This window comes from Mizuhopecten yessoensis, unplaced genomic scaffold (assembly GCF_002113885.1).
Source record: "Mizuhopecten yessoensis strain PY_sf001 unplaced genomic scaffold, ASM211388v2 scaffold11161, whole genome shotgun sequence".
Taxonomy (NCBI): Eukaryota; Metazoa; Mollusca; class Bivalvia; order Pectinida; family Pectinidae; genus Mizuhopecten; species Mizuhopecten yessoensis.
Window position 1 is genome coordinate 1,396,077 of NW_018408910.1, and position 10,809 is coordinate 1,406,885.

Consider the following 10,809-nt stretch of genomic DNA (forward strand, 5'->3'; position numbering starts at 1 on the left):
CCGGCATATGTCATAGCAAAGTTGAAGGCTCAGTATGCATCACCTTGTGGATGAAACAAAGGAGACTAAATTGATCCTTTGATTTACTGTAAAGGATCTCGTGGAGCGCGTAACAGTAGAATTGGATGGCTTTGAAGTCGAATGTCCGTCTTCTGCAATCTTTAATGGACACTATCAGTCTAGCTATCTTTTGCCTGAGACCAATGAAAGAGCTAATCACATGACTTTAGTTTGGTATGACAAATCACGGGGGTGCAAAGAGCGAAAGATAGTGTAACCTCTGGAGTATCGAGGATGGGAAAATTTTAGGTCATTTTTTTGCTCTGACAATTTGACATGAAAGAACCTTGATTTAACATTAAGACATTGTGCCTTTTTACTATTTTTGAGTTGGGTGGTCGGGTACCTCAGTGAATAGCGCACTTGCCTTTTACGAAGGCGGCCGGGGTCCGATTCCCCAATCGGACGTGAAAAGGTACGGGGTCAACTTCCCGAACACGTTGGTTTTCTCCAGGTACTCCGGTTTCCTCCCACATTAAGACCCCTAGTACACTAACATCCGGGCAAACAAGAGTGAATAATAGAAGTTTTAAAAAATTGTTGTAAAGTAAATAACGTTTTGGTACTTTTGCAGACGTTTATTCCCAAATTATTGTTTAAACCCCGGATTTATCTATCATAATTGATATCGAGCCATTCTTAATATTTCTTTTTTCCAACCTGCAACTGAAACTCATGAACCAGGGATAGCTGTTCAGTATCTTAAAATGTTGATACATGTTGGTTTCATACATACTAAGATATTGCTATAGCATCCTGATTTTCTTTTCTTTTCAGATGACACATTTTTGTACAAAACAAACATCATCTACCGAAATCTTTATATGATAATAGCCGTTAGTCTACATCGATCTAAATACTACTTTGCATGGAAATTAGGTAAGCCATTATTTTGTCTGTTTTTAATTATATATCTAAACAATAATAAGTATTATATGCTACGATTAACGATTAGCATGTAACATTTTTTTTCCATGTAATAAGATATAAATGGTACTGTTGGTTATTATCAAGAAGGCTTTAAATTCGTATATATTTTGAAAATGCAATGCAAATCACTTGTATCCATATCATGTTAATTGATTGTTTAAGGGTGTTTAAACGTTAAATTATTTGCGTGTAAAGACGTGGAATATGTGAAAGATCTTCTCAACTCTACCACTTTATACAGTTTCTCCTAAAAAATATTTAAATTACACAAATCAACATTTTGTATACGTTTAAACTTAAGGACCCCTGTCCCACTTCACTGTGTTTTTCCCCCCTATATACAGTACATGTAACCCCCCCCCCCCCTATATACAGTAACCTCCCCTTTGGAAATTATTGTAGCACACTTTTGCAAGGCCACTTCCTTAAACCAGATTGCTTAATCGGTAAGAGCGATGCTTTAAAAATCTGAAGGGTTCGAATCCCATTCTAGACTCGTTGAAGATTTATATTTTATTTATTTCATATACATTATTTCTGAAAAAAGTCCCGCAAGGCAAGGTTTTCTTTACAGAAATAATTTATTTAAGCTATAGTAATGCCAGAAAAAGAAAGTTTCCAACACTTAGTAATCGTTTTGGGAAGTGATACGGGAATCCTTAATGCTACCCTGGGGTTTAACATAGTTTATCTGTCTCTGTAGGGTTGTACAGGACAGAAGTTGTGCCTTTCCAAAATGGGTATACAATTAGAAATCTGTCAATTATCTCGAAATTGGTCTATGAATTCCCATTTTTAATAAAAAGCATGCATTGCTGCAATAAAGACAATTTTGGTAATAATGTTCCTTTAAATTGGCTTAGCACTAATACTGATATTTCTAAAACCTCATATCTGCTGGAGTGAAAGAAACGCAGTATACGCAAAGAGATTTCATAACTCAAATTGTATTATCAGGTGAACTGTCCAATCTTGGAGCAGGGCTTGGATTCAGAGGATACGATGAGGAAGGCAAGGAGAAATGGGATTTGCTGACTAATATCAGTATATGGAAGTTAGAGGTAAATTTACCTAGGAGACAAAAGGATGTATATTTCAATTATTTTATTACCATATGAATTAGCTATTCAATTGCTGTAAGTTGCTGTAACATCGCACAACCGCAACAAGCGGTTAGCATCTTCAATGGCTTCAAACAACAACATCATTTAAGATATACCAAAAAGATAATCAATGGTTAAACAGAATCCCTGTCATCAATCGTTTTTTGTATTACAACCATGTAAGAGAAGGCGATATCCATCTACTTTTTGATCATCTAACGAGTATACACGTACTTAAGTACCATTCATACCCGTCTGATGTAACATGTGCAAAGGGTGATTAACGAAGTCAGATATATACACGCAGTTTAAAAGATATAAGTAAACGTACGTAATATACCAACGAACGTACTATACCAGAAATACACATGTACTATATCATAAATACACACGTTCTATACTATTAGTACAGTGTACACTATAAATACACACAAAACGTAAAAATAAAACATGCTCACGTTTTATATTATAAATACACACGTACTATACTATTTATACACTTGTTCTACTATGAATACACACGTACTACACTATTAAATACACCCATATCGTACAAGTGTACACACATAATCTACTAAGTTACACAAGTACCATAATATGAATACAAACGTACTGTAGTACTATAGATACACACGTACTGTAGTACTATAGATACACACGTACTGTAGTTCTATAGATACACACGTACTGTAGTACTATAGATACACACGTTCTGTAGTTCTATAGATACACACGTACTGTAGTACTATATATACACACGTACTGTAGTACTATAGATACACACGTACGGTAGTACTATAGATACACACGTACTGTAGTACTATCGATACACACGTACTGTAGTACTATAGATACACACGTACTGTAGTATTAAGATACACACGAACTGTAGTACTATAGATACACACGTACTGTAGTACATGTACTATATATACACCCGTACTGTAGTACTATAGATACACACGTACTGTAGTTCTATAGATACACACGAACTGTAGTACTATAGATACACACGTACTGTTGTACTATAGATACACACGAACTGTAGTACTATAGATACACAAGTACTGTTGTACTATAGATACACACGTACTGTAGTACTATAGATACACACGTACGGTAGTACTATAGATACACACGTACTGTAGTACTATCGATACACACGTACTGTAGTACTATAGATACAAACGTACTGTAGTACTATAGATACACACGTTCTGTAGTTCTATAGATACACACGTACTGTAGTACTATATATACACACGTACTGTAGTACTATAGATACACACGTACGGTAGTACTATAGATACACACGTACTGTAGTACTATCGATACACACGTACTGTAGTACTATAGATACAAACGTACTGTAGTACTATAGATACACACGTATTGTAGTACTATAGATACACACGTACTGTAGTACATTTACTATATATACACACGTACTGTAGTACTATAGATACACACGTACTGTAGTATTATAGATACATACGTACTGTAGTACTCAAATACACACGTACTGTAGTACTATAGATACACACGTACTGTAGTACTATAGATACACACGTACTGTAGTACTATAGATACACATGTACCCCACACGATATTCCCATCATACGCTCTTACTATTCTATAAATATACTCGTATCATACAAGATATACACATGTGCTAAACAACGTTTACACTCGTTCTCTATTAGATGTAACAGTAAGAAGGTTTTACGATGTACGCATCGACGATATACTGTATAAAAGAAACATCAATATTATGTTATGGATTGCGCATATGCCAAATGGAAATTGCTACAAATATTATTTATCATGTTGTACATTAGCTCTTGATAATAAAGATGAATTTTTTTTATATAGCTATACGCATAATAATAGTGTATACATGTATCACGACATTTCTCTGATGAAATTCAATGCTATTGAAACTGTAATATAATTAAGGATGTACTCTTCTGAGGTTTCAGTCACGTTCAGGTCTCGTTTTGATCTGGTGTAGCGGGTTTTTGTAATATTGAACAAATTATGAAAGGTTTAATAGCAAACACACATCTGAAAAACATGTCAAAAAACTAGATGTCTGTTGTGTGTAGAACATTTTTTACAAGAATTTGAAAAAAACGACCAATTTGGCGGCCATTTTGAAAAAGTGTATTTATGTGAATTTCTTGCGCTTCACAAAAAGCAAAATTTCACCTTTTTTGACACTAGATTGATCACTTAAATTGTCAGTGTGTCACCATTGTTAAATGTAGCTGGTTCAATTTTGCTGTACAACTTTATAATGTTCAATATGATTAAAATAATATGCAAAAAATTGGAAAGTTATATATTATTGGTATTTTTTTTTACATATTAGGGTAACTGAAGCACTTTTGATTTTTGACCCCGAAAAAGGTGAAAAATAACACAAATAATAATGGGACAAAAAAAAGAAGCACACCGACCGCCCATTTTTTTGGCTGTTTTAGAAAGAGAAACACATTTTATTTTGATTCATTGAATACTTAAAAAAGTTTAATACAGAATTTTGTTATATCAAGCGTTTAATCTGCAAAAAATGGTGAAAAAATGTGTATTTTTTCATTAAAAAATAAGGGGTAGGGGTAACTTAAATCGCATTTCTGAGTAAAATGAATAAGATTAAGAAATGTTACTTCCATAGTGTCAAAGACAATAATATTTTTATCAATTCTACAAACATTCATACATATCTGGTAACACACTTGGAAGAAATTGTATGAATTTGTTCTGCAAATGGTCAAAACCCGAATATTCACCTAAAATCACCTATTGTGTTATATTGGTTTCTTTGACCGATCATAGCGCAAAAACGAACACACGAACATATATTTATTTTTGCATTTTCCACTATGCCATTATCTCCTTTTTCCAAAAATCAATAAAAGAAAAAAAGTTTATTACAGGAATTTTTTGACTTCTCAGAGGTGTACATCCTTAAACAAACATCTTAAGGTTAAACATACCCATTAAAAGACGCTGTAGTCATCCAAAATTTCAACTCCCTGATACGTCATGTTTCCAGAGATTTCAATTCAAAATCGGAATCCATATATGTAGTTGGAATGTATTAACTTTTACATAACCTATTGAAATGGTACATACATGTAGCGAGGTTATCGTAGTCAATCATAAGGCATTAAGGCTAATGTCTTTTACGGACTTCAAACTTGTCAAATTTCCTTTGTGACCTAACTGAATGCTACGGAAAGGTATACTTTATCTGTCAAATTGTAACTGGTAAGGGGAAAACAAGAGATTGTCAAGCAAGGAAACTTCAGGGAAACAACATTGACAAATGAAAGTTTGTTCGTCATCACTAGATCGAAATCCATTAAGGAAAGCGTACCCTCTTTCTTAATTCATAGACTCATTTGTTTCTTTTTTGGTTTGGGATGGAATTTAAGTGGAAGGGGTAGTGTGTTATTGATGAATTTTTACCATATCATTCGTGGTGTCGTTAGTATCCATTTTGTCTTCGAATTTTGGCGTATGTACGTTTGTTTGTTTTGCAGACATCTACAAGTTTGAAAGTGTTTATAGATTCATGGAATTTAAATACTGTTGTGTGGTTACGGCGTGTGATATACGAACGAGCCCCGCCCTCCGTCAAAACGATGGCAGTGTTTGCATGTAGTAGTGTCTGGCACGGATTGTATCCCGGATATTACGTCACATTCGTCTCCACGGCATTAGCCGTCATGGCTGCGAGAAAGGTATGTACCCTGTTTTGTAAAAGTAGTAGTTAGCTTAGTGCATATATTGACTCGGGTTTATTTTACACTAATATAGTGCCTTTCTGAAATTTTTGTTGTTTATTGTGAAATCAGTAATTTTTCGTGGGGCCTAGATTTCTCGATTTCCTGACAACACAACATTTCATGGGAAGATGCACATTAATGTGTTGACCTATGAATTTGTGAATGAAGATTACCCACGAAATCAACGAAATTAAAATACTCACGAAAACGAATGATTTCATAGTTGTAATTGATTCTTTGAATAAAATGTTATACTGAAATAAAGTTTTTTTTCATTTGCTTAAGGATGCATGTGGTTTGAGTAAAATTTATTTCATAAAAGGACGCTGAATGTTTTTAGGCCAGAGAACCTGAAATTCAACGTCATGTTATATTTGAAAGGGGTTATCATAACATTCATAAAAATATCTTCCAAAAACCACGGTAAGGAAATACTTTAAAGTGCCAGGGATAGTTGAACAAAACATTTATAGATAGGGCCTGAACCATTTATTGTGCCTAAACTGGTATTTTATGCCTTAACCTTATTTCTTTTTCCGCTGATAAATATACCAAACATAGCATTTAGTCAATAAATCAGGAGCATTTTCGAAAGATCTGAAACCGAGTATCGAATATTTTCAATGTTAAAACTAAATATTTTTACTACATCCCACCATTTAAGCGAATTACAAGAATGTTAGTCATGAACACGGGCCCTGGTCTCAAGAGGATTTCTAGGACAATTTAATATAGTCTTTGGTAGAACATTAAGTGAAATCAACTTTGGTCTGAGGCAAGCGAATACTTCTATCCAAATCATTCTTTAGTTAGCAGTCACAGGGTCTGGTATACATCGTTTGGTCCATAGCCATCATAGAAACAGACCTTTGCCATTTAACAATGAAAAAGGTTCTCGAGTAAAAACAAAATCCAGACCGTATCAGATCACTTTAGAAATAATCGCCTTGTAACCCTTACCATATTCATATAGACATTTTTACCTTAAGATCATGTGATTTGCTTAAGAGGTATTCCTTTGTTGTTTCCTCCCTTTCTTTATCTAATTCCTGTGAAATCAGATATTTTCGCGGCGCCTAAATTTTTCGGTTTCTGACAAAACACCATTTTCTTGGTACATTAATTCACGGATAACGAGTACACACTCAAACGAAGAATTGCTTTATATAAAACTTTAAATTGATTCTTTGACCTTTTAATTCGTGTATGAAGATTACTCACCAAAATAATGCAATTAAAAGCTCGACGAAAATGAGGAATTTCACAGTGTTCAACTCTTTTACTAATTATCTTCCATGGTGGTTTACAATCTCATTTTAAAAGTTTTTCCATTAGTGTTTGTTTTTTCAAGACCATATGTCAGAGAAATTGTTATTAAACAAATTCATAAAATACGAAACATTATCATTTCAGATGCGGAGAAATGTCCGCCATCATTTCCAGACATCTGAGGCCAAAAGGATTTTTTACGATTCTGTAACATTTATTGCTACAAGACTTGCTGGAGGTTACCTGATGTCACCATTCTGTTTATTAGAGTTCACAGCCAGCATCAAACTACTCATGTAAGTAGAGCATTGTGAAGTAGTTTAAACATCCTTGTGACAGACAAAAGCAAAATCTAATGAATTGTATATACAAATGTATGATATACCATATCAAACTAAACAATACATCGATACAAATCATATAAGAAATAAGGAGATTTCACGGCTAGTATCACGCTGTTCAGATATGTAGAGAGAACTTAATATTACGTCAGCAAAACATCAAAGGAACTAATAACAACATCGTAAGAAATACGAAATCAGATTCCATATCAAACAAAAACGTAATCGATTCAGATTATTAAAAAATCCGTTTTTTTTTAAATTTATAATATTACAGTATAATAAAATACATCGTTATCATTATAATTTTTTGTATTTTCATTTTAATTTCGCAGATCTGTGGGCTTTCATATACACATATTATCAGCAGGAGCACTTATATGTTTCCTTTTCATCAATTCATCTCAGAAGAAAAGTTGATGAGGACATTTTGCAATGTGATTTATTCTTTATATATGTGTGATAGAAATGTGTGTATGTTTAATTATGATTTTATAGATTTTTTGTAACCTGATTTTCATTTTTATATATGTGTGATATAAATGTTTAATTATGATTATGAAAAGTATCTGGTGTGTTTATTTATATACTGTATACGATGCAAAATTAAAATATATCATTATTAATAAAAAAAAAAATCAATCAGTAAAGTATTGTTTACTTATTAACGTATTGATTTTGTGTAAATACCTGTATAATCAACATAGTCCACGGTGTTTTACATATTTTTGCGTTGTTGTTTAAACCTAGATCCATACTCACTAGCTTGGATTGAATCTTTACTTCAGCTTATACGAGCAACCAAAGGGTATTTGTTTATTAGAAATTTTTACTTAGGACAATGACACAAATATTCAATTAAATAGTTAACTATCTGAAAATATAAAACTTATATCCTACAATGTTTAACTCAAAGTTAAACATTTGCCAAAATATTTTCATATCATATAATTAAACAATGGATATTCGATAATATCTAAATAAATGCCATTTAAGCAACTAGATTAAACCAATGTGATCAATGTTTATCTTCATTGTTATGTTTTGATTTAATAATTGCCTACGATGAGCCCAGTTTGATATATATTTTGAAGGGGTGTTTAATTTGTAACAGTAAATACAATGAACGTTAGCCTTTTGTCAGGACAGCAGGAATGTACTCCTACTCTGCAGTGCGGTGGACATATTCGCGTTCTGTTTGTACTCAGCACCTGCCATATAGGTGAGCATGTTATGCCTTATTTACCAACGACCACATTTCCCTTCCTTGAGAGCTGTCTCCTACGATTTCAGTATACAGCTAATATGAAAGATGTTGACGTATCTATGTAACTTTTAACATAACATTTACGTAAACGGCATGCAACTATATCAATAGTAAGTGCTTAAATAAAAGATACACAAGAAAATGAAAATAAATAATATGTGGACTGCATTTGATATAGTTATCCGCACCCAAAAATGTAGGATTTTCAAGTATTTTCAGTATAATGGGTGTCGAGGGTGAAAAGGTGGAAAATTAGACTCCCAGTCCACCTGGTCACATTTCCCTTCTTCATCAGGACGAACTAGCTGTAACAGTGATAATTTATTTTTTGCATATTGTACCTATTACCAATGTTATTATGTGCAATCACCTGTGTTTCTTTGTTTGCTCCAGTTTCATCGACTGAAGTTTTGATAACATTTCGGTAGCTCTACTGTTTAACATCTCAAGCACATATCATGAAAAATAAGAAAAATATTTAAAATTACAGTATACCGGGAAATATTCGCCCAATCAAATTTTCGACGGTAAATACCATTGCGCTCAAAATTATATTCGCCCTTTACATTTACTTATTATGCATATTATTATATTGTTTACAAATCTTATAAGGCAAAAATTAAACAACAGCGAAAATGTTTCGGTTCACAGTAAGTTTATCACCTCATGTAGAACGCTACAAATACAACACCCGTCATCTTCATGCCTGTGTGTGCTTTGTACCAATTGTCACGAAAACAATAACAAAAACATCATGTCAAAAGCAATTGTATTCAGAATACGTCACATGGTACGACTCTTACGTAAACGGTGTTTGACAATGGGTTGTATAACCTGGCGCAATAGAATAACACACAAAGCGACGAGACAGATGACAACGTGATAAGGTTTTTAAGTAATATTGTTGACAAGAAAATCTTGATAAACATGATACGAAACAATCAAATGAACTGCGTGACGTGCAGACATAGATCTTATTACTTCAGGGCTAAACTAGTTCTGTTAAGCAAACCAACGTAAAGTTAAGACTGCATGCTTTTTTTCCGTAAATAAACCAATTTGCAAAGTACACTGCAATAATCCACGATGGCGTAATTTCTACTCACTGGTGTTGTTCTTATTCAGGGATTAATAATCACGAAAAAACCCGATTAATTTTGGTTTGTTCAACTTTCAGCAATTTCAGGAATTCCTGATCATGCACAGAAACGATGAATACTTCCTTTAAACATTTTATATTTCCTCCTGCATACTGTTAGGCTTCCGATTTTGAATCGCTGACATGATGATGATGATGATATGATGATGATGATGATGATATGATGATGATATGATGATGATGATGATGATGATGATGATGATGATGATGATGATGATGATATGATGATGATGATGATGATGATGATGATGATGATGATGATGATGATAATTATTTGATGATGATGATGATATGATGATGATGATGATGATGAAAAGGGCATTTGTATCACGTATTCATGCAGGGGATACCCTGTATAAACAATCATGTGAATATTATATCATCAGTTAAAATACAGGTCAACTGTTCGAATGCCTGATATCAAGCACTTTAAAAAAGAATATGTCAGTTATTGAAACTAAAAATCGATGTAACAAGGGCAAAATAGGATCAGTGGAAAAAGTCGTTCGTATGCTACCTACATGTAATACCTTAAGAAAAATATAGGAAAGAAAACATTGTAATACTTTGATGTAACTGAGATCGTCGTTATATTATGTAGTCTCAATTCTTGTTCAATCCTGAAACACCGGATTGAATTTTCTCCTGCATACTATTGGGCGTCCAATTTTGAATAACTGACATGATGCTGTTGGGTATCTTTCAGAATGAAAAGGTCATTTGTATCACGTATTCATGCAGGTGATACCCTGTATTTACAATCATGTGAATATTATATCATCAGTCAAAATATTGGTAAACTGTTCGATTGCCTGATATCAAGCACCGAACAAAAGAACATTTAAGTTATTGAAACTAAAAATCGGTGTAACTAGGGCGAAATAGG

At 33.3% G+C, this 10,809-nt stretch overlaps 1 protein-coding gene across 3 annotated transcripts in view; it reads left to right on the forward strand.

The window, feature by feature from the left end:
* The window catches only part of LOC110467115 (lysophospholipid acyltransferase 1-like), a 29,986-nt gene extending 21,597 nt beyond the window's left edge, over nt 1-8,389 (forward strand). For all 3 annotated transcript variants that reach the window (XM_021524046.1, XM_021524045.1, XM_021524047.1), the window contains 5 exons: nt 838-939; nt 1,948-2,051; nt 5,642-5,842; nt 7,301-7,452; nt 7,833-8,389. In XM_021524046.1, coding sequence (XP_021379721.1) covers nt 838-939; nt 1,948-2,051; nt 5,642-5,842; nt 7,301-7,452; nt 7,833-7,917 — 644 coding nt within the window. In that variant the 3' untranslated portion in view covers nt 7,918-8,389. The remainder of the gene's footprint in view (nt 1-837; nt 940-1,947; nt 2,052-5,641; nt 5,843-7,300; nt 7,453-7,832) is intronic.
* The last annotated feature ends 2,420 nt before the right edge of the window (nt 8,390-10,809 follow it).